The 24937-nt window shown below is 38.8% G+C and overlaps 1 protein-coding gene across 3 annotated transcripts in view; it reads left to right on the top strand.

Annotated features, from left to right (window-relative positions):
• Positions 1-24937, top strand: part of LOC126473134 (tyrosine-protein phosphatase non-receptor type 4) — a 183108-nt gene that overhangs the window by 46014 nt on the left and 112157 nt on the right. For all 3 annotated transcript variants that reach the window (XM_050099990.1, XM_050099991.1, XM_050099989.1), the window contains 4 exons: positions 1925-2113; positions 6582-6710; positions 7733-7778; positions 18695-18862. In XM_050099990.1, the coding sequence (XP_049955947.1) occupies positions 1964-2113; positions 6582-6710; positions 7733-7778; positions 18695-18862 (493 nt within the window). In that variant the 5' untranslated portion in view covers positions 1925-1963. The remainder of the gene's footprint in view (positions 1-1924; positions 2114-6581; positions 6711-7732; positions 7779-18694; positions 18863-24937) is intronic.

Genomic DNA, 24937 nt, shown 5'->3' with positions numbered 1-24937 from the left:
CAAGGCAGAAGCGACTCTCATCGCTGAAGACGACACGTCTCCATTCGTCCCTCCATTCACGCCTGTCGCGACACCACTGGAGGCGGGCTGCACGATGTTGGGGCGTGAGCGGAAGACGGCCTAACGGTGTGCGGGACCGTAGCCCAGCTTCATGGAGACGGTTGCGAATGGTCCTCGCCGATACCCCAGGAGCAACAGTGTCCCTAATTTGCTGGGAAGTGGCGGTGCGGTCCCCTACGGCACTGCATAGGATCCTACGGTCTTGGCGTGCATCCGTGCATCGCTGCGGTCTGGTCCCAGGTCGACGGGCACGTGCACCTTCCGACGACCACTGGCGACAACATCGATGTACTGTGGAGACCTCACGCCCCACGTGTTGAGCAATTCGGCGGTACGTCCACCCGGCCTCCCGCATGCCCACTATATGCCCTCGCTCAAAGTCCGTCAACTGCACATACGGTTCACGTCCACGCTGTCGCGGCATGCTACCAGTGTTAAAGACTGCGATGGAGCTCCGTATGCCAAGGCAAACTGGCTGACACTGACGGCGGCGGTGCACAAATGCTGCGCAGCTAGCGCCATTCGACGGCCAACACCGCGGTTCCTGGTGTGTCCGCTGTGCCGTGCGTGTGATCATTGCTTGTACAGCCCTCTCGCAGTGTCCGGAGCAAGTATGGTGGGTCTGACACACCGGTGTCAATGTGTTCTTTTTTCCATTTCCAGGAGTGTATCATCACACTAATGAAACTATCTTAGCAGAAGACCCAGACAGAGACCAAATGAGGTTTGGAGATTCTGATCTGTAAAATTTTTCTAGTAAATCCGTAAATTAAAAGCAAGAAATGTAACCGTTATTGCAAGTTCAGAAGTAAATGGAAGCAATTGTAGGCGTAATGGTTGCTGCTTGATTGCTGAATCAAGTTGGGAGAGAAAACAGCTATTTATTTTTATTTATCTACATCTACATGATTACTCTGCTATTCACAATAAAGTGCTTGGCAGAGGGTTCAATGAACCAACCTCAAGCTGTCTCGCTACCATTCCACTCTTGAGCTAGAAAACAAGCACGTAAATTTTTCTGTGTGAGCCCTGATTTCTCATACATTATTATCATGATCATTTTTCCCTATGTAGGTGGGTGCCAACAGAATGTTTTCACAATCGGAGAAGAAAACTGGTGTTTGAAATTTCATGATCAGATCCCGTCGCAACGAAAAAGGCCTTTGTTTTAATGATTGTCACTCCAATTCATGCATCATGTTGGTGGCACTATCTCCCCTATTTCGCGATAATACAAAAAGAGCTGCCCTTCTTTGTACTTTTCGATGTCATCCGTCAGTTCCACCTGATGCGGATTTCCCACAGCACAGCAATATTCAAGAATAGGGTGGACAGGTGGACTTAGATCTGTTGCACCTTCTAAGTGTTCTGCCAATGAATCGCAGTCTTTGGTTTGCTCTACCCACAAAATTATCTATGTGATTGTTCCAATTTAGGTTATTTGTAATTGTAATCACTAAGTATTTAGTTGAATTTACAGCCTTCACATTTGTGCGAGTTATCATGTAATCGGAATTTAGTGGATTTCTTTTAGTACTCATGAGAATAACTTCACACTTTTCTTTATTCGGGGTCAATTGCCACTTTTTGCACCATGCAGATATCGTATCTAAATCATTTTGCAATTCGTTTTGGTCATCTGATGATTTTACAAGATGGTAAATGACAGTCATCTGCAAACAATCTAATAAGGCTACTCAGATTGTCTCCTATATCATTAATAAAGATCAGGAACAATAGACGACCTATAACATTTCCCTGGGAATGCCGGATATTCATATTTCCATCATGAATAGTTTAAGAGCATTGCTAACTCCATATAAGAGTGATAGAAATCCTGAACATTTCTTATTTTCTGTTCCAGGATGCTGAACAACTTTGGGAGGCTGGCTGATTTGGTACAATGATTGAAAGTGTTTCACGGCGTGCATTTAGTGGATCAAGTGGCACATACAATGTGCGAGCTTCGGAGCTGGCTCGTGATAGGCGCCTCAAGACCCTTAGTGCTACAGTGGTATTTCTGGATGATACTCAACATTGTTTCCAAATTGAGGTATTTATTTTTGGTGTTGTTCTTGTAAATAGAGTTGTTTAGCCAATTACTTGTCAATTTTCAGTCTTTGCACCTCTGTACTGGTCTAGTACATAAAAGATTATACAGGGTGTTTCAAAAAGGTACGGCCAAACTTTCAGGAAACATTCCTCACACACAAATACAGAAAAGATGTTATATGGGCATGTGTCCAGAAACGCTTAATTTCCATGTTAGAGCTCATTTTAGTTTCGTCAGTATGTACTGTACTTCCTCGATTCACCGCCTGTTGGCCCAATTGAAGGAAGGTAATGTTGACTTCGGTGCTTGTGTTGACATGCGACTCATTGCTCTACAGTACTAGCATCAAGCACATCAGTACGTAGCATCAACAGGTTAGTGTGAATCACGAATGTGGTTTTTCAGTCAGTGCAATGTTTACAAATGCGGAGTTGGCAGATGCCCATTTGATGTATGGATTAACACGGGGCAATAGCTGTGGCGCGGTACGTTTGTATCGAGACAGATTTCCAGAACGAAGGTGTCCCAACAGGAAGACGTTCAAAGCAATTGATTGGGCAGGGAACATTCCAGCCTATGACTCGCGACTGGGGAAGACCTAGAACGACGAGGACACGTGCATCGGACGAGGCAATTCTTCGTGCAGTTGACGATAACCCTAATGTCAGTGTCAGAGAAGTTGCTGCTGTACAAGGTAACGTTGACCCTGTCACTGTATGGAGAGTGCTACAGGAGAACCAATTGTTTCCGTACCATGTACAGCATGTGCAGGCACTATCAGCAGCTGATTGGCATCCATGGGTATACTACAATGTGTCAATCCTCATTTCAGTGCAAATGTTCTTTTTACGGATGAGGCTACATTCCAACGTGATCAAATTGTAAATTTTCACAACCAACATGTGTGGGCTGACGAGAATCCGCACGCAATTGTGCAATCACGTCATCAACACAGATTTTCTGTGAACGTTTGAGCAGGCATTGTTGATGTCTTGATTGGTCCCCATGTTCTTCCACCTATGCTCAATGGAGCACGTTATCATGATTTCATACGGGATACTCTACCTGTGCTGCTAGAACATGTGCCTTTACAAATACGACACAACATGTGGTACGTACACGATGGAGCTCCTGCACATTTCAGTCGAAGTGTTCGTACGCTTCTCAACAACAGATTCGGTGACCGATGGATTGGTAGAGGCGGACCAATTCCATGGCCTCCATGCTCTCCTGACCTCAACCCTCGTGACTTTCATTTATGAGGGCATTTGAAAGCTCTTGTCTACGCAACCCCGGTATCAAATGTAGAGACTCTTCGTGCTCGTATTGTGGACGGCTGTGATACAATATGCCATTCTCCAGGGCTGCATCAGCACATCAGGGATTCCATGCAACGGAGGGTGGATGCATGTATCCTTGCTAACGGAGGACATTTTGAACATTTCCTGTAACAAAGTGTTTGAAGTCAAGCTGGTACGTTCTGTTGCTGTGTGTTTCCATTCCATGATTAATGTGATTTGAAGAGAAGTAATAAGATGAGCTCTAACATGGAAAGTAAGCGTTTCTGGACACATGTCCACATAACATATTTTCTTTCTTTGTGTGTGAGGAATGTTTCCTGAAAGTTTGGCTGTACCTTTTTGTAACACCCTGTATACTATCCTAAAAGTGTGAATGAAATATGACACTCATCATTGGTGTGAGTATTAGAGGACACTGGTGTGATTATGCAGTGCAACATAGGTGGGCTTTTTTTAAACATAAAATTGACATGGATCGTAGTTAACTTGAGAGAAACTGTTGGTATTTTTCATGATAGAACTATTTTTTAACTTCCATGGCTGACATCAATGTTGTTAGGAGGTAGCCAGTTAAATTTCACATCTAGTTATGAGGGCTAAAGCTTTATTTTCCCAACTGTCGCAGAAACTACCATCAGACACTTCATTGATCATTCTGCATGTAACAAATAGCATTCTGCAAATCTTTAAGAAGCATCATCCGAGTGAACACATCAATAGCTAACTGTCTGTCTTATAGTGACTATATTTTCGCAAGATGAGTCTCTTTTTTTTCCCCGTGTGAATAGTGACATGTATTTCCTTAACTGACAATCTGCTCAATGTAGCAGGACCTACCAATACTTGCTTCCTCTGTATAGTGTCATTACGGCATTTATGCCACACTTCAGCCTGTGTTTTATCATATTTGATTTGTTTGGTTCCTGTGTATCTTCCGTTTGTTATTCCTCCTATGTGGTAGTGATACATATTGATAACATACCACACGTGCTTCACACATTGATGTCTGTTATGCTCAGTGTGTTGGGTAAGGGTTACAAACTGCCACCGCAGGAATAAGAGATGCCCATTAAGAGATCAATCTCTAATGATACTGTTTTATATGATTTTCGAGTAATAGAAACACAGATGGTCACCAATACACAAAGGACACTTATTGTATTTTACGTACTATGATGCTGTAGACTATAGGACATACCATAATTTTTAAGCAGTTATGTTAAAAAAATTTTTTTTCACTATTTTTATTATTAGACTGCAAAGTCAGACTAAAAGAAAATATCTTAGTTTATAAAAACAAAAATCCATGAGAGTTGTCCTCTTCTAGTTTTGGCCGTTTTGCCTCCAGTCCCCGATTTCTTCATTTAGTCTTCCTTGGTTTTCAGTTCTTCTTTACTAGTCAGCCAATTGTGGATGTTTTTTTCTGTTGGTGGAGGGCCAAAATGCAACTCACCTGCTCTGCAGCCTAAAGTTATGATGATCCTCGTGTACGACTGTGATGGTGTTATCCAAACGCATTACGTTCCTCTGCGGCAGACTGTCAGTGCACAGTATTACTGTTCATTTTTGGAGCATCACCTGTGACCAGCTTTGCGAAAGAAACGGCGACACTTTCTGCGCAACCCGCCCATCAGTTTGCGCGACAATGTACGGGTGCATACAGTGCAAGCTGTGGCTGCTCTGTTCGGTCTGTGGGACTGGGAAGTACTGTACCATCCACCTTACTCCCTGGACTTCAGTCCTTGTGACTTTGATTTGATCCCGAAGGTGTAGGAACCACCCCATGGCATTTGCTTCAGAACTGTTCCAGAGATTTGACAGGCAGTAGACCACTCCATTCGCACCATCAACAGAACAGGCTCTGTTAACGGTATACTACGCCTTCCACATCGCTGGCAATGGGTTCTACATAACGCTGGTGGGTACTTTGAAGGACAGTAACTGGTGCAAACATGTTACGCTTTTGTATCGTCGGTTGTGAATAAATAGTTGCCACTATTTAAGTTCCAACCTTCGTACAAATGCGATTCCTCACCCCCCCCCCCCCCCCCCCCCCCCCCCCCCCCCCACTCCCCAATATTTTTTGAGAATTGTGTCTCACTAATTTGGGAAATTAATATGTAAAAGGATTAGGAGCACCAGCCACAAGAATGTGAAGAGATTAGTCACCAATATTTACTTATTTACTTTTAGAAACAAAAGTGCATTTGGACCATAGGTATTAAAATAAAATTTACAGATTATAATTTGCCTATTATCAGTTTCAAAATTCTCAGAGTGTTTAAAATTGTGGTTGGCCTGTGACAAAAGGAACTGGCAGGCGGACTTCGGTGAGAGAGCTGTCGTGCAGTTTTCCAGGCCATTAGTGGTGTGGCAGATGAAACACTGAGATGACTGCAGCATGTCCTTGAAGCAGCTTGAGGTCGATGGCAAGGTATGTCTGGCAGCAGCAGGAGTCTGTTGCGGTTCTGGGTTTGATAGAACTTCGGGAGGGAGTTTCACAGGATGTGGTAAATGTAAAAGGTCAGCAAGGCTTGATCTGAATACTACGAGGAGTTCCTAAGGAAGAAGTGGTCACTGGTGGTGGGATGGTTATTGATGAATATTGATACTTGAAGGGGGGAGCAGACTACCAGTAAATTAGAAAACTTTTGAGAGGTGGTTACTGGAGTGCTCTTTCAGTTGCCTGAGGAAAATGGTTTCAAATCAATTCATATTTGATGCTGTATTGTTTTAAACATTCTTGTAAAGATATTTTCTTCTTTTCTTTCCTATTCTTCTCAGTAATCAAATGTTGAAGTTTTATGCAATGTGAATAGAAAGTGTAGCTGTTGTGTAACAAATATTTCGAAGTAAAGGCATAAATAGCTATTCTCAACAAGTGATAAAAATCCGTTGCATATTCTCTCCATATGATGACTGAACCCAAACCTTAACATAGTTCTATGTGCAACCGCTGCCCTCTCCATTAGGAGTAACATATATCATGGAATGTGGTGTGCGTATCACCCTGTATCGTCACTCTTACAAAATATTCTTTTGTTAATTTTTCTTTAAAAAATTCCTGATTGGTATTTCTGTTTATGTAATAAATTTCAGGAACATTTTGAGTATGTATATTTTCACAATAGAGAATTTATTTTTACTGTTTTTTAATTTCATTTCAGAAGCGATCGAAAGGTCATGTTCTCCTTGATCTGGTTTTTCAACATCTAGAGCTTATTGAGAAGGATTATTTTGGTCTCCAGTATTCTGAAAATGGAGCAGCACCAACACCCAGCAACTCTGATCTTGTGGTAAGGACATTCACAAAAATAACTCTTAAAGAAAATAAGAAAGTTTACTAGAAGGGAAAACATATTATGAATTTGTAATCTCTCATAATTCATTTTAGTATATCTAAGTGACCGTTACAATATTAGTGTTTAATGCTAAAAAAGTTGAGACAGAGGAAGATGATACACCAAAATGAATTTGATGAATTTGTTTCTTTTGGCCTATTCCAAGTGTCACTTACCGTGACATTGACCTTGCATAACTTATTGTCATTATATCTAAACTAAAGACTGGTTTTATGCAACTCTCCATGCTAATTATACTGCGTAAGTCTCATAAGTTATGGATAACCGCAGCACTCTACATGCATTTGAACTTGCTTGCTGTAATTAGGCCTTAGTCTCTTTACTTACAACCTCTCCCCAACTTTCACTCCATTACCAAGTTAACTATTCTTCAGTGTCGCAGTATGTGTGCTTTCAACCAATCCATTCTTTTAGTCAAGTTGTGCCATAAATTTATTTTCACTCTGGTTCATTTCAGTTCTTCTTCACTAATTCCTTTATCTACCCGTATAATCTTCAGTCGTGTTCTGTTCACCATACTGTCCACATCACTTATCATTCCATAAAAATTTCTGTCTATACTAAATCCATTAACAAAAAAATTACCTCCACTTTGACAGCTGTGACACACACACACACACACACACACACACACACACACACACACACACACACGTTTATATATTTTCGTAGCCACATTTGTGGAAAGGAAGAAGAAAATGTGAGTGAGTGTTGAGAACAAGTACTTCAGATCTGTGATTTGTTTGTATAACACCTAGCTGTGCACCTCCTGTGGATGGGCATGAAACCAGTAAAGAATAATAAAATAAGTTGTTATATAAATAGTGACTGATCGCTGCAATTATGAATTAGTAAAATGCCACTTTGTAATACTCAAAGCTGTTTTATATGTTTTTAGACAGTAAATTACACAAAGCAAAAATGAAAAGGCACTAATAGAAAAATTTCCTTTATAGCGTTGGCTTGATCCTTCAAAGCCAGTGAAGAAGCAAATAAGAAACAGTGAGTATTAAAATTTATGTACTGTTGTTAAAAAGTATCAAAGGCTAGAAAGCAGTTGAACTCACGTGTGGTGTAGGAGGGGGCCGCCTTATGTACCAGAGTTTGAAATGTGGAACATGGACAGCTTGGGAAGGCCTGAGAGATGTTGTAGTCAGGAGTAGAACTCATGTGCTTTCAGACTATAGAAGTAGTACCTTTGAGAGGAAAAGTGAGCTAGAATATTAAAAAAAATAATGGAAGTAAGTTTGCTATGTATCATGGAATGTTATTAGCATTTTGGCTCTTAATAATTTGTTTTTGCATGTGACTATTAACCTGAAGCTTTTTGTCTCCAGTTGGAGATGTATTTCCCAGCCGACGATTATATATACTTCTTTTTTTTTTTTTTTTCTGCTCTGTGCTCCTTGAAGAAGCTGCCAAAATTTTATTGTTGGCTACTTCAGTTGTTCTTGTTCCAGTTTTTCTGTTCCACACGTTGTATTATATTGCCATTATTTTTGGTTATCAATTATTCATCCATATTCATTGATTTATTCAGTCATTGCACAAACAGAAAGGCAGGGAAGGCATCACTTGAATTGAAACTGTGTCTAAGTAAATATATGCATACAGATTCAATATTTGCTGTATCACATAATTATGACCTCGAAGACAGAATCTTGTGTAAATCAAAAAGTAAAAATACGAGTATTTGTTTCTCAAAAACCTGCAACTGATGCAAAAATGTTACTATTTTAGATGCAAATAATATTGGACCAGGCCTTCACACACACCTTGGGCTTCATTTCAGTGGTCTTAGAAAGAATCATTTGTACATTCATTACACTGAGGTGACAAGTTGGGGGATAGTGATGTGCACATATAGAAAGGGCGATAGTATCACATATACCAAGTGTAAAAGGGCAGTGTATTGGTGGAGCTTTCATTTGTACTCAGGTGATTCATGTGAAAAGGTTTCTGACAGTGTTATGGTCACACAACGGGACTTAAGTCTTCGAACGCAGACTGGTAGTTGGAGCTAGATGCATTGGATATTCCATTTCAGAAATCATTTGGGAATTCAATACTCCAATATCAACAGTGTCAAGAGTGTGCTGATGGTTTCACTTACCTGGAGACCATTTGCAACCATTCATGGACTTAAGCTCCCAAACAACAATGAAACTTTCATGGATGCCAATATGCCATGTCAGAAAATTCTGGACAGTTAAAGTGACTTGATTTGGCCACCCAGATTGCCCAAAATGAATCCCACCAAACATTTATGGGGCATAATTAAGAGGGCAGTTTGTGCACAAAATCCTGCACTGGTAACACCTTCGCTGTTACGGATGGCTGTATAGGCAACATGGCTCAGTATTTCTACAACTACCAACGACTTGTTGAGTCCATGCCACATCGAGTTGATGTATTACACCAGGCAAAAGGAAGTCCAACAGGATATTAAGAGAGATTTTTTCTACAAGTAATACAGGTAAGTACAGGAAAATCCAGAGTATTAATAATCAGAACTGCCTGTGACTCTATCCATTGAAAACTATTAAGCAAGAGTTACCATCCACATTAATGTGCCCACAAAGCATTGCTGGTAGCAAAGTGGTTACACTGTTATTAAATGTGTAACAACTCCTGAACCTAAATGCGCTAAAGAGTCAACCGACTCTTCTCTCTGTATTTTCTATCAAAATGTACAATCTATAAAAAGTAAATTCTGGAAATCCAGTAGCACTGCTTAAGTGAACTTAAGAATGTATATGTTTGTGCAGTATGGAACATTGACTTAAAGCTGGTTAGCTTACAGTAACTCATATTACAAATTATAATATTGGCTCATACTATAGCAGAACTTCCAGCACAATTGGTGGCTGCTTGATGTTTGGTAGGGAAGCTACCCAGTTTGGTTAAAATACACACACACACACACACACACACACACACACACACACACACACACACACACAAATAAAAAAAACTAATTGCTACATAAATGTTGGGAAACGCTTTGAGCATTATGTTCCAGAGATTCGGCAACAAAACCTAATCTTTCTACAGGGCACCAGGTCGTAATTTGTCAGCATTTCAGGATAAATTGGAGCAAGTTGTGAACTTCTACATAACCTATTGCAACACAATTATATTGTGTGGGGATGTTAATGTAAACTTTATAGCTGAGTTAAGTGACTCCGTTGACTGAAATAATCTACTGAGTACATTCTCTATATGGAACATGATCAATTTGCATATGATTGTAACACCTACATCCTGCAGCTTAATTGAAGCCATATTTATTAATCCTGTGTCTACACAAGAGCTCACTTTGTGACACTTGTCCAGTGGGCTTTCTGACTGTGAAGACGTCATCCTTAAAAACACATATACAGGATAAACAAACCCCATTGCCGCAGAACACGTACATTAGATGTATCAACAGCTTAATGTTAATTAGGTGCCGTATAGTAAAACACCTAGGGAATGGAATCTGGTAAATTGTTTGTGAGGCTGATACTTGGAGGAAAGCAAAAATAATTGTTGGGAATCTGCCACTATTTTAACATAGCCTTCCTTTCACAAGACACACAGAACAACCTGTGAGAAACGGTGGCTACAAAGGATGGACTGCCAACAGAATAATCACTTCCTGTGTAAGACACAGAGTGGAACTAACAGTAATCCAAATTTCCAAAGATACTTTAAGAACTATAAAAATAAGGTCCCTCAACAATGTCATATCAGAAGCAAAGCAATCTCAAACTATGGGTTTATTGTTAACTCAAATGATGTGTAAAGCCCTTGTCAGAGTTACTGTAGAAATCGATCAGACAGGCTCACCAGAATACTTTCAGCTAAATGAAACAAGAATTTCATATGCAAAACAGTTGAATGAACTGTTTAACTTGCTGTTGTCAAAGATAGCTTATGATCTCTCATCAGGAATCATTGTATCAGTAGAATCATACAGAACTTTTCCCAACATAAGACAGGTCGTTTTTCCTGATCCCAGTAACTGAACAATAGGTATTAAAATCATAAGAGCCCACATCATTATTTTTCTCATCTGGAGTTGACAGTATTTAAATTTTTTAAAATGAATATTTCTGTGGAGATTGTTTGCCTACATGTAATGTGATTAACAGCTTAATAAGCAGAGGATGTTTCCGTGAAGTTCTAATGGCTTGAATCCCATTATTAAAAAGGCAAACAGTCATGATGTCAGTATTCATCCTCATGTTTCCACGTGCCCAGCTGTATCTAATCAAGAAAGTAATATTCAATTTAATAACAGCATTTCTCGATAAAATTGCGTCAGTGACATAACACCAGTTCAGCTTTTGGAAAAAATTGGGTCTGTTAATAGAATGGATTTTTCGCTCTGCAGTGGAGTGTGCATCGATGTGAAACTTCCTGGCACATTGAAACTACGTGCTGACAGAGAATCGAACTGGGGACCTTAGTCAATCATGGGGGAAAGTGCTCTTGCAAGCTGAGCTACCCAAGCACGAATCAGTCATTTTTCCACAATATCCTTTCTTCCAGGAGTGCTAGTCCTGCAGGTTTTGCAGGAGAGCTGTGAAGTTTGGAAGGTAAGAGGAAAAGTACTAGGAAAATGACTAATGAAATTCTGCAGTAAATTTCAGATGGTAATAGTGAATACACTTCTTAAAAACCATTAGAAGTGATATACATGTATAAGACTGGGAGACAAGAAGATTCCAGCCAGATTATGTCAAGGTGAGACAGATTCCGAAATCGGATACTAAATTGTAAGGTGTATCCAGCAGCAGATGTAGACTTGGACAACAATTTAATAATGATGAAGATTAGACTGAAGTTGAAGGAAATCGTCTGGAAGAATCAGTATTGGAAGAATTTGGATGCCAAAGTAAAGTTGGATACCAAAATACTGAAGAATGATAAAGATGCTTTTTCAAGTTCTCTAAGACTGTAGACAATTCAATAATGAGTGCTACAATTGGTTTTTCAGTTGAAGAGAGATGGGTATTTCAAAAAATGACAATTGCCGAAGTTGGATAGTTTAACATAGTTACAAGATAGGTAACTATGAAGGAAGCTTTATCAGTGAAATGAGGAGTTACAAAAAAGTTCAGGAAAAGACAGGGATACAGCAATAAAAGTCACTTACAATCAAAGTAAAAAGGAAGTGTACAATGTCCCTTCGGGGATCTTGCTCCTACTCCTCATGTCACATTCCTTTCAGTTCCAACAATTATGATGCAGTAGTAACTTCCGCCAGGGCATTGGCAATGTATGGCCATTACCTTTGAGTGTGACCTGCTATCATTTGGACCGGGAGGGGGGGGGGGGGGTCACTCTTTAGCCCAACAACTTAACATAAAAATATTTATATCAATACCTTACACAAGCAGCAAGACACATTAGCGAATAATTTAATAAAAGAGGAACTGAAGTTGAATCTGTTAGTTGAAATCCCGAAGGATAACAATGGTGCTCAAAATAGACTGATTTCAACTTTGATGTAAATCCATTTTATTTTTCAGAAATGCACGTTGTATGTGAATGGTGGCCACATAAAAACAACTCAATGGATAACTAGTTGTTAGTATGTGTCAGCAGTGCAAAATTTGGAAGTATTTTGTGCAACCATAGCTTTTACAACCAACAGAATGCAATAAATAATTAAGTACATCGGTGCAATGAACTCCAGAAAACCTAAACTCACTCTCAACATTTGTTAGCATAAGCTTTATCATCCTCGGTGAATCTAAATCTCATAGTCATCAAAGCTGTTCCAACTAAATCAATTAGTCCATCACAACGCAAATCCATTAGACCACTAGCCCTTTTAAATTCACAATTGCAATGAAGTACAATAGCAACTAAAGTCATTCATCTGTGATCTTGTCACTAACTAAACTGTCTGTAGATTCAAATCAGAGTCTTGAGATTTACAAACTATTGCACATGCCCAAGATTATGCTAAGTTTCACTTCACGCCCAAAACTTTACCAACTCCAGATGAAACAAAGACAGAAATACCTCCCCAGAAACTGCAGACCCAAGACAACAGACAAAAAACCATGAACTCTGCCCTGCACACTTCTTTAGAGGTTGTCACATGACCATTCCTGAGTTCAGTGTAGATACTTTTGTCCTGACCACTATTCATAATTTTCATTATCATTTCATGTAAATACTAGTGATAAAACATATAGAAGGTCTCTGCGGTCAGTTTGCGATCTCTTAATAAAGTTACTTGTGCTTTACTTCAGCAGCTTTAAATAAATCGTGAAGATATAAATTGGCACCCAGCACTCAAGTCAAAACATTGACTTGACCTATTTTATAAATACCAAATATAATTACACTACTGACCATTAAAATTGCCACACCAAGAGGAAATGCAGATGATAAACAGGTACTCATTGGACAAATATACTAGAACTGACATGTGATTACATTTTCACGCAATTTGGGTGCATAGATCCTGAGACATCAGTACCCAGAACAACCGTCTCTGGCCGTAATAACGGCCTTGATACGCCTGGGCATTGAGTCAAACAGAGAGTCAAACAGAGCTTGGATGGCGTGTACAGGTACAGCTGCCCATGCAGCTTCAACACGATATCACAGTTCATCAAGAGTAGTGACTGGCATATTATGACGAGCCAGTTGCTCGGCCACCGTTGACCAGATGTTTTCAATTGGTGAGAGATCTGGAGAATGTGCTGGCCAGGGCAGCAGTCGAACATTTTCTGTATCCAGAATAGCCCGAACAGGACCTGCAACATGCAGTCGTGCATTATCCTTCTGAAATGTAGGGTTTTGCAGGGATCGAATGAAGGGTAGAGCCACGGGTCGTAGAGCCACGGGTCGTAACACATCTGAAATGTAATGTCCACTGTTCAAAGTGCCGTCAATGCGAACAAGAGGTGAGTGAGACGTGTAACCAATGGCACCCCATACCATCACGCCAGGTGATACACCAGTATGGCGATGACGAATACACGCTTCCAATGTGCGTTCACCGCGATGTCGCCAAACACGGATGCGACCATCATGATGCTGTAAACAGAACTTGGATTCATCCGAAAAAATGACGTTTTGCCATTCGTACACCCAGGTTCATCGTTGAGTACACCATCACAGGCACTCCTGTCTATGATGCAGTGTCAAGGGTAACCGCAGCCATGGTCTCAGAGCTGATAGTCCATGCTGCTGCAAACGTCGTCGAACTGTTCGTGCAGATGGTTGTTGTCTTGCAAACGTCTACATCTGTTGACTCGGGAATCGAGACGTGGCTGCAGGAGCTGTTACAGCCATGCGGATAATATGCCTGTCATCTCGACTGCTAGTGATACGAGGCCATTGGGGTCCAGCACGGCGTTCCGTATTACCCTCCTGAACCTACCGATTCCATATTCTACTAACAGTCATTGGATCTCAACCAATGCGAGCAACAATGTCGCACTACGATAAACCGCAATCGCGGTAGGCTACAATCCGACCTTTATCAAAGTCTGAAAGGTGATGGTATGCATTGCTCCTCCTTACACGAGGCATCGCAACAACGTTTTACCAGGCAACGCCGGTCAACTACTGTTTGTGTATGAGAAATCGGTTGGAAACTTTCCTCATGTCAGCAAGTTGTATGTGTTGCCACTGGCACCAACCTTGTGTGAATGCTCTGGAAAGCTAATCATTTGCATATCACAGCATCTTCTTCCTGTCAATTAAATTTTGCGTCTGTAGCACGTCATCTTCGTGGTGTAGCAATTTTAATTGCCAGTAGTGTAAATATACATCGAAAGTTATCAGATCATTAAAGAAGGGAACCCATGCTGATAAGATCATTTGTTTCTCTGTGAAGTATTCCATAGTTATGGTACTTTTAACATAAATAAACTAAATTGTTTATAACATTTTTGCATGTTTGTTTACTTAGAAAAAGTGATCTATTCATTATATTGCTGTGATTATACCTCTTTCATCAGTGTGTCATAAGTGACTTTTGTGATGGGTTCAGTTGTTAAGAGTTGGTATAAACAATAACAGTAATAATAACAATAATTTTTAACTATTAAAGCTTCAAATATGGATTTATGTTTAGAGAGCTTGTCCCATTACTTTGATTCCAAACATGTCATTGGTTTCTTTCTACTGTGTTTATTAGGTATTTTACATATTTTTATTAAAATTACAGTAGTGATGACATTCAAAGTCATAGGCCCCTCCATCTTAGGTTATCCTGCAACCATGCCACTGGAACACACCTCTCTTTCCGCCTGAGAAAACCTGGTTGCCTGCTGGGCCTCATGGCTTCCTAGCTGCCTTTACCTGTACTCAGCTCACCTGTCACAGTCTGTTTGTCAGCTAGTCACCCCAACATACATCCACGCCAGCTCTCAGCTGACCTGTCAGATTTAGTCTGTCTTGTGGCAATCAAACCAGCTGCTTGTAATGTTAAAAGTGCAAGGAAATGGCTACAGGCAGAATGTGAAGAAATTGAAAAAGAAACAGTCGTCTGAAGAGCAGATTCAGCGTATAGGAAAGTCATAACAGTCTCCAGTGAAATTAAAAGCAAGGTGTGAGTGTTAACAGCATAGGAGAAATACTGCTGTTAAATGCAGAGGAGAGAGTAGAAAGGTGGAAAATCTGTGAGAGGGCCAGAAACTTCTTGTTTATGTGATATAAAAAGAAATAAGTCAATTTCAAAGACATAGGGGTTAACTGTTAACATTCAGTTTGACAGAGATTTGGAGGATTGGTGATCAAATAAATGGTAGCTGCAGATGATATCCCTTCAGAATTTGTAATATCATTGGGGAAATGGCAACCACATAACTATTCATGTTGGTGTGTGGAATCATGACTCTATAGATGTACCATCAGACTTTGGAAACATATCATCTACACATCTACAGTTACCAGTGCCAGCTCATAAATCCATGTTACTGATGAGAAAAATATACAAAGAATGGAAAACAAAATTAAGGATTTGTTAGATGATGATCAGTTTGGCTATAGGAAAGTGTAACAAACACTTGATAAAGGAAGCAAGACTTAAGAAAAATAAAGACATTGTCTTAGGATTTGTCGACCTAGTAAAATCATTTGACAATGTAAAATGATGCATGATGTCTGAAAGTTTAAGAAAAATGGGTGTGAGCTACAGAGAAAGACAGATAATGTGCAATACACGCAGGAACCAAGATGGAACAATATGAGTGTAAGAGCAAGACCAAAGTGCTTGGTTTATAAAGGGTGTATGATAAGGATGTATTCTTTCACCTCTACTCTTCAATCTACACATAGAAGAAGCAATGATGTAAATAAACAAAGGTTCAAGAGTGGGATAAAAATTCAGGGTGAAAGGATACCAATGACAAGATTTGCTGATGACATCAGTATCTTTCAGTGAAAGTGAGGACGAATTATGGGGCGTAATGAATGGTATGAACAATTCCTGAGCACAGAATGTAGATTGAGAGTAAACTGAAGAAAGACAAAAGTAATGAGAAGTAGGAGAAATGAGAATAACGTGAAGTTTAATATCAAAATTGATGATCATGAAGTAGATGAAGTGAAGGAATTCGGCTATGTTGGAAGCAAACTAACCCATGACAGACAAAGCAAGACGGACATAAAAGACAGACTAGCACAGGCAAAGGAGGTGTTCCTGGCTGAAAGGAGTGTATTCTCATCAAACATCGGACATTGTGAGGAATCGGTTCTTGAGAATGTGTATGTGGAGCACAACATTGTATCGAAATGAATCATGGACTTTGAGAAAAAAGGGAAAGAAGGGAATCGGACTGTTTGATGTGTACTGTAAAATTAAGAAAGGATTTTGAAAATTAGTAGAATGTTGAAATTAGGTTGACTGGTAAGGAATGAATAGATCCAAAACATAATCACAAAAAAAAAAAATGTGGAAAAAATTGACATCAAGAAGGGACAGGATGATAGGACATGTGTTAAGACTGCAGGAAATAACTTCCATAGTACTATAGGGAACTATAGAAAGTAAAAACTCTGGGAGAAGACGGATTGCAATGTATTCAACAAATAATTGAGGACATTGGGTTTTAAGTGCTAATCTGTGATGAAGGGGTGGGAAGTTGTGGTGGGCCACATCAAACCAGTCAGTAAACTGATGCTCAAAAAACTAACAGCAATAAAATCTTCTCGGTTTACAAGCTGGTCAATTTGAATAAACACTAGAGCTTACGACAGCTGTCCCCATCTTCATCATCATATTCATCATCATCATAATAATCATCATTACCATCAGTTGAAATCACTGACTGCCGGGGTTGGCATGGTGTTCTACTTGTGTGGCAGTGTCTGAATCCTTTCAGAGAGGGCCAGAGCGGCAAATGCACGGATGGCAAGTTGGGCACATCCTAGTGGCTCTTTCCCACTACAGGACTGAGTGATATCATGGGGTGCGAGCAGTCGGTGCCATGTTTGAAATTGATGCTCCTGCATCTCTGCAAGTGTCAAGCCTGTGTCTTTGCTTTCACTCAATATCCAAAGCCCATCTCCATGCCCTACTAAGTGTGTACCATTGGTCTCTGTTAAAATTGTTGCTGTTAATTCTAATTTTGGCAACTTCTTTAATAACAGATTCCAGAATTCTATTGTTTGAGTCCTTTTTTTCCCAAATTGTTTTTATGCCCATTTTCTAGGCGTTGTTACTTTATTGGATATGTCGTGAATGCTCTGCACAATGATAAGAAAACAGTGCAAATGGTTTGACCTATGTAAGTACTACCATAAATACTACCACATCCACAGGAAACACCACACTAGCCAGGCTCTCGAAGAGCTGTGTTGTCTTTAACGAGATGTAACTTATCTCTTATCTTGGAGGCAGGCCAGAACACTGGTCTCAGTCCGTGTATCTTCAGCATGCACCCTATCTTGTTCAACAGTATAGAAAAAATTCAGCTGGGTTGGCCTGTTGACTCACGAAGCATCTTTCATTGCTGGCACTTTAAAAGCTTTAACAATTTCTCACATGCTGCAACCATTTTCTCTGAACAAGTGCTTCAAATGCTGAAATTAAGACTCTTGATGGTCTTCGTCAGAAATAATCTTTCTTCTGTGTACTAACATTTTCAGTACCACTTTCTTGTGTACAAAAGGCGAAGATTATTTCTGACAACGACCGTCTAGAGACTGAGTTTCAGCATTTAATGCACTTGTTCAGAGCTGCCCAACCTGCGCAACTCCAGCCCTTTCTGGAAGCTTCCAGACACTGCTTTTACATTTATGTGAACAAAACACTGTGCTAATCTAGACAGTCAGTAATTTCAGCTCCTGATTTGATGGTTGAGACAGCTGTCGATAGCTCGAGTGTTTTATTTGAAATGGTGCAGCCTGTAAACTGAGAATATTTCATTGAAGCAAGCCAGTGTGAAAGGCTTAAGAGGACACAAAAAATACCGTTCCTGGACTTCAATAAATCAATGAAACTACGACTTGAAAAATTTTATTATCCATCAAAAATAGGAAATTAGACAAGATTTTGAGTAAGAAAGTGTCTTGGTCCTATTTGTCAAGCTTCATCTGGTGCTAAACCATCTCCTAAACCATCTCATAAGCAACACACTGGTTGCTGTAGAGTGACAATGTGTACTAATGCTCCAAAGTCAATGTTTCACATGATGTCACCTTGGTCTACTGGTACTCATTCTAGTAAGTGTATTAGACTGATTTGGTTATTGTTGTCTCTGACTACGAGGATGGTAAACAGTGACTGGCATGAGGATGCATATAAAAATTGGTTTTATTAGTTGCTGCATATTTAGTTGACACTAAAGATGATTGGATTTTGTTGCAAGTAGAAATATTAATAATTACAAGTAGTAAATCTTTGATGTTTGCCCTTGACTAGACAAGTTTTCTGATGTGAATTTTTATACTGCTTGCAGATGGAAACTTCTACTTTCGTGTTAAGTTCTACGTATCAGATCCTAGCAAGTTACAGGAGGAGTACACACGTTACCATTTCTTTCTTCAAGTTCGCCAGGACATTCTTCAGGGACGGTTACAGCTACCACCAAGCACTGCATGTCTTCTCGCCAGTTACATTGTTCAGTGTAAGTTATTGCAGTTAAGTAGTGGTTAAGTATTCAAACAGCGTATAAAATTAAATACAAAGCCCATAGTTGTAGAAAATGAAGATTGGTTCAATAAATAATTGAAACTAATTTAGTTTCTCAGCTAGTAATGAATAGCTGAATATCAACAACATGGTCATGTAATGTTGAAATAGTGATGATTAGCAAGCAGAAATAAATGAGCAAATAAATTTATCCACAATACATCTTACGAAGTTGATCCTGGGATTGTGCAGACAATACATAGGAATAAAAGATTGTAAGAAAGAGAGAATGTAGCAATAAGAATGGAGAATGAGTGTGTTAAACAACAGAAGAGGCTAAATTTAGTTAGGCCTCTAAACCTGCCCACAAAAAATGTGTGTGTGGGAAAGAGCCTCATCTCTATAACATTGGTACTATAAATTTTTTTAGGCATCCTGATTGATAAATAGTGTATGTCTTGAGTTTTTTTAACTTGTAAATGGGTAGATATTGAAAACATATTTTAAACTTTTTTCTTTGTGTTAATGTGGCTTTGTATAATGTACTCTCTTTACCTCAAACCATAGGAATACAAAGCAAAATGAGGACTCGGCCACAGTGGGAACTAACTTTTTCCTTCAGGCTTGGAACCACAGTACAGAGAGATACTTATGTTAAGATCTTTGTTGTAAAGTGAGCCAATTGAAAGAAATCAGTAACTGCAAACTCTCTTCATGGAAAGAAACAAAAAATTATAAATTTGCATATGAATACAATTAGAAGGCTGCTAAAGAATACAAGGCACAATGCTTTCATTGTGTATCAAGCCAGTGAAAAGGCGAATGAATTTGCATGTATAAATTTCAAGCTTTTCGTTGTACCCAAACTGCTGGAAACTTGCAAGAAGAGACTGCAGTGTAGTACTTTGTTTTGAAGATTGCTTTCAAGTACCAGGTGATCAAAAAGTCAGTATAAATTTGAAAACTGAGTAAATCACAGAATAATGTAGATGGAGAGGTACAAATTGACACACATGCTTGGAATGACATGGGGTTTTATTAGAACCAAAAAAATACAAAAGTTAAAAAAATGTCTGACAGATGGCGCTTCATCTGCTCAGAATAGCAATAATTAGCATAACAAAGTAAGACAAAGCACATATGATGTTCTTTACAGGAAATGCTCAATATGTCCACCATCATTCCTCAACAATAGCTGTAGTCAAGGAATAATGTTGTGAACAGCACTGTAAAGCATGGTGAGGCATTTGCGTCGGATGTTATCTTTCAGCATCCCTAGAGATGTCGGTCGATCACGATACACTTGCGACTTCAGGTAACCCCAAAGCCAATAATTGCATGGACTGAGGTCTGGGGACCTTGGAGGCCAATAAAACCTCGTGTCATTCCAAGCATGTGTGTTATTTTTTACCTCTCTATCTAAATTATTCCGTTGTTTATTAAGTTTTCAAATTTGTACTGACTTTTTGATCACCTGGTATACCACATTAGTTCATTTTATGTGATCACATATGTTTCAGGTGTAACTGAGCAAAGTGGTTAGCACACCGAACTCCCATTTGGGAGGACGATGGTTCAAATCCCTGTCCGACCATTAATAGTTAAGTTTTCTTTAGTTTCCTAAAATTACTCCAGGCAAATGGCTGGGTGATTCCTTTGCAAAGGGCATGGATGATTTCCTTCTCGATCATTTCGTAATCTTAACTGTGCTCCAATGACCTTGCTGTCGGCAGGAGTTTAAACTCAAATCTACCTTCCTGTTTTAAATATACTAAAGATTTATTATTAACAATTCATGGAAATTTCATTAAATTTTGACAAACAATTTTCTGTGAGATAGCAATTAAAAAAAAAAAAAAAAAAAAAAAAAAAAAAAAAAACACTACATTCTAGTATCAGCTTGCGCCATCAACTTCTGCCAGTAGACTAGATGCAAGTGTTGTGTCTACCAGATTAAAGGTTTATTACTTGATAAAGTATAGGCATGCTTCAATTGAAAGTAGTCTCTTACCTTACAGTGCAGCGATTGCAGAAATCGTCCTCGTGTAAGGATATATTTGCTTGTTGTTAGCGTTATTAAATTTGTTGGTGAGGAGAAAGAAAAAGGGGAGTGAAACTGAACTACCTACACCCAAACACACAAATCCATAGATAATTGTTTAGTATATGTACTGTTGTTCAAGGGAGATGTTCATTGTGTCTTCCATTCTACTTCCAAATTCGTGGTTTAATTTCAGTGTATTTGTACTGTTCAGGATTCTCAGTATATTTTCCTCGTAACTTATGTTCTTATTTCTGTTTATCTTACCCTTTTACATATTTCATGGAAAAAGCATTCTCGAAAAACTGACATTTTACACTGTCAATTTCCTTATTCCCTTGTCAGGGCAGTCATGTTTCTCTTAATTGATATCCTAAGTTTTCTTTCGATTGATTCCCTCGAAGAACTTTGTGTTGTTTCTCTTTTCATAAATAAGAATTGGGAGGACAGGGAACAGTCAAAAACATCTCTGATTGCAAAGGCGATCATTTGAATTTAAATATTCAATAACTGCAGGTAGACATTAAATTTAATTCTAAGTTATGCTCCTACAGTATACAGCAGAAAATTGGAATAATATGAGGAAGAAAGGACAGGTCATCAAGAAATTGGTCTTAAAAATATACCAATTATAAAAAGAAATAGACTAATTTCTATTGTCTTTGGCAACTAATGAATGTTGGTAGAGAGTGAATTTAACACATGATCTAAACTAAGTCATTACTAATGACTACAGTTGTTGAGCCATTATTCATAAAAGAGAATGTGAAAATTAAGCCCATCTCTTTACCTAAATGGTTGGAGTACTTTCAGAATCTATGGTTTCTAACATGAATCTTTTACAATCCAAATCACAGGGAACTATTAAAGAGACAACATTTCCTAATTGTGAACTAAATGGTGTACTAAATGAAATAAAAAGTGTCCCCAAAGAAGATTACCATATTTTATGGACTATAAGATGCTACAGACTAGAAGACGCACCTTAACTTTTAAATAATTTAAAAAAAAATTAACATTTTTACCATTTTCATTATTTGGTTACAAAGCCAGACCAAAAAAATCTTCATTTATAAAACCAAACTGACTTTTTAAAGTCCCTGAAAATTGTCATCTGAACTACTTCTTCTTCCATTTCGTATGTGAGATGGTCCTCACTGTTGTTGAGAGCCTTACATATGCCGCGCTTCTCGAAGGTCTTACAATAGTGCCTTCTCTCACTCCAGGTGATGACTTGACTATCCACCGACACATTTGTCTGATAGTAGGTAGATAGATAAAAGATCTACTCACCAAGCGGCGGCAGGAAATGCACACAAAAGAAGGTTTAACTTTTACAAGCTTTCAGAGCCAGTGGCTGCTTTATCTGTCAGAAGAATTGAAGGAGAAGGAAGAAGGGTGAAGAAAAAGGAATGAAGAGGTTGAGGAAAGGGGGTACAGTTCATAAAAGTCACCCAGAAGCACGTGTCAGGAGAGACTTACTGGACAGGATGAGGAGAGTGTCTCCCAAAAATCAGTCTTTCCCTTCAACTCTTCTACCAGGAGGAGGCAATGGCTCCAAAAGCTTGTAAAAGTTAAACTTTGTGTATGTATTCTCATGCCACCATTTGGTGAGTAGAATTTTTTGTCTAACCATTTACATTATACTGTCAATAATTATTTTTGTTTTTTGATAGTAGATTGTTTTAAAGCTCCCTTCAGTTTGATTTCATGTTGGGTTTCATCCATTTGTTCCATTCCTCTCTCATATATCCTTTAAATTGTTTATTTATCGAGACATCAAGAGGTTGCAACTGTGGAGTAAGTCCTCCCAGAATAACAGCAAGCTCTGCATTTTCCTGTCTCAATTTCTCATTCACAGCATTTTTCAGATGACTACTAAACTGATCCAACACAAGAAGAGAACTCTTCTTCAGTAAAGCACCTTTCCTTCTCACAAACACTCTGTTAATCCATAATTTCATACCACTCTTGTCCCTCCAAACCGTTGTCATGTACATGAAGACCACCACCACCACCTGGCAGTATTTCAGAAGGTTTTGGCATTGTTTTGTACTTGAAAATGATCATTGGTTAAGTGTAGTATAGTTAGCACAACATGAAAGGACAACAGTGTAGTGCATTTTTTTTTCATATTCACGTATTATAGTTACAGTTTTATCACCTTTCACGGCAATAGTTCTGTTACTTGGCGCATCGAATGTCGGAGGAATTTTGTTCATATTCACTATTTGTCTTAGTTAGACACTGGTTTTCTTTCGATGCTGAATAATAAAGCAATGGAAAAATAATATTTTCTCTTCATACCCTTGTGGCATTTTGTGAGATATTTTAGTTCTGATTTGCATGTTAAGTCCATGACACTGCAGCACTAAGTTATGAGTGTGTATTTGAATATTTTTATATTAATTCTAATGCCATTTTGACAGTGGCCTCTAATCCACTTCAATATGTCATCTTTTAGTTTTGGCATTTTGCATTCAGTCCTGTGTTTACACATTTGGTCTTCATTTTCTTCTTCTTCTTCTTCTTCTTCTTCTTCTTTGCTAGTACACCAATCGCAAATGGCTTTTTCTGTTGGTGGAGGGCCGAAATGCCACTCAGCTGCCCTGTTTCCATATTCTTCTGCATATGCCATTACTTTTAATTTAAACCCAAATCATATGAATAACTTTAATTTTTTTTTCCTAATACGAAACTTGCTACTAAAAAAATGTGTACTGTTACCGATAACACAAATCACTTTAAATTCAAGATCACTGGCACCTTAGACTTCAGTGACACGTCGTAGGCTAGACAGTGTTCTGGGTTTGTGACATTGGGGCAGGAGGCAAACAGTGTTAGCAAACTTATGAATCCCCGCAACTCGCGTTCATTGTATTGGTGCACTGCTGCTACCAGTTGAATACAGTGTTGCCAGACAGAGATAGGTTTCCTGCAGCATTGAATATATGGCTATTTTTAAGACTGGTGGGAATTTTAAATCAAACACTGGACATTTTGAAATTAATTTAGAGTATAAGAAGCACCTGAATTTTGGACGCAATTTTTTGAAGAAAAAAGTGTGTCTTAGAGTTCATCAAATATGATAAATCAATCAAGAGCTGTTATATTATATAAGCAAGTCTGTATGCAAATGATTCCTATACATTTTAAATATGATCTGGTGCCTGAGAGCTTGACTAAATCAGTTGTCATTCCTATCTTAAAAAATGGAGATGAAGAATTGTAATAACTACTGAGTATTGCTATGTTTCATTGAAACTGCTTACAGAAAAAAGAGAATTGATTTGTAAGTTTTGTAGTTTATGCAGCAACCGGCTAGAAGTGTGGCTTTGAAAGGGTTATTTAACTCAAACTATTACCAGTTTTGGATTTTACAAGTCCACCTTCAGATGGCTTGTTATAGCTTTCCTTTTTTTCTGCTGGATCTTTGTTCAGTACTAGTTACTGGTGTGGTGCACTAGACAAACAAAAGATTTTTCATTTACAATACTATAAAGTTAGGGTTTTTTATCTTCATGGAAACATTAATGAAATGATTCTATGAAGGTAGAAAAAAGGTACCATAACTTTACTGTATTGTGAATGAAAAATCTTTTGTCTTAGTACATCACAACACAAAAGAAGACTCCAGTGGGAAAGAAAGGTAAACTATAAGAAGCCACTTGAAGGTGGGTCTGTAAAAATTTGAAACTGGTAGGAGTTGAATAAAGTAGACTTTTTTAAACTGTACTTGTGGCCGGTTGCTGAGGACACTGGGTGCTATTCTGAGATGGAGGTTGGTGTAGGAAAGGAATCTGTGGCAGGCTGCATCAAGTGATTGGAAAGACTGGATTTCATCAGTCTGTCGTCAGAAATGCATCTGCCTCTATTAGACTGATACAAAACAGTTGTCTAAGAGCTCTAATTTCAGATAGGTGAAAAGAAAAGTCTTACAGGGTAAGATGTAAACTGTATGGAGGATGATGATCACAGTGGCTTCCTTTTGGCCAATACTAATTAAAACTATTGGCAACAGGAGGCTGT

This window comes from Schistocerca serialis, chromosome 4 (genome assembly GCF_023864345.2).
Source record: "Schistocerca serialis cubense isolate TAMUIC-IGC-003099 chromosome 4, iqSchSeri2.2, whole genome shotgun sequence".
NCBI classification, from domain to species: Eukaryota; Metazoa; Arthropoda; class Insecta; order Orthoptera; family Acrididae; genus Schistocerca; species Schistocerca serialis.
Note: the sequence above shows the minus strand (reverse complement) of the source record. Positions and strands in the feature narration are given on the sequence as shown.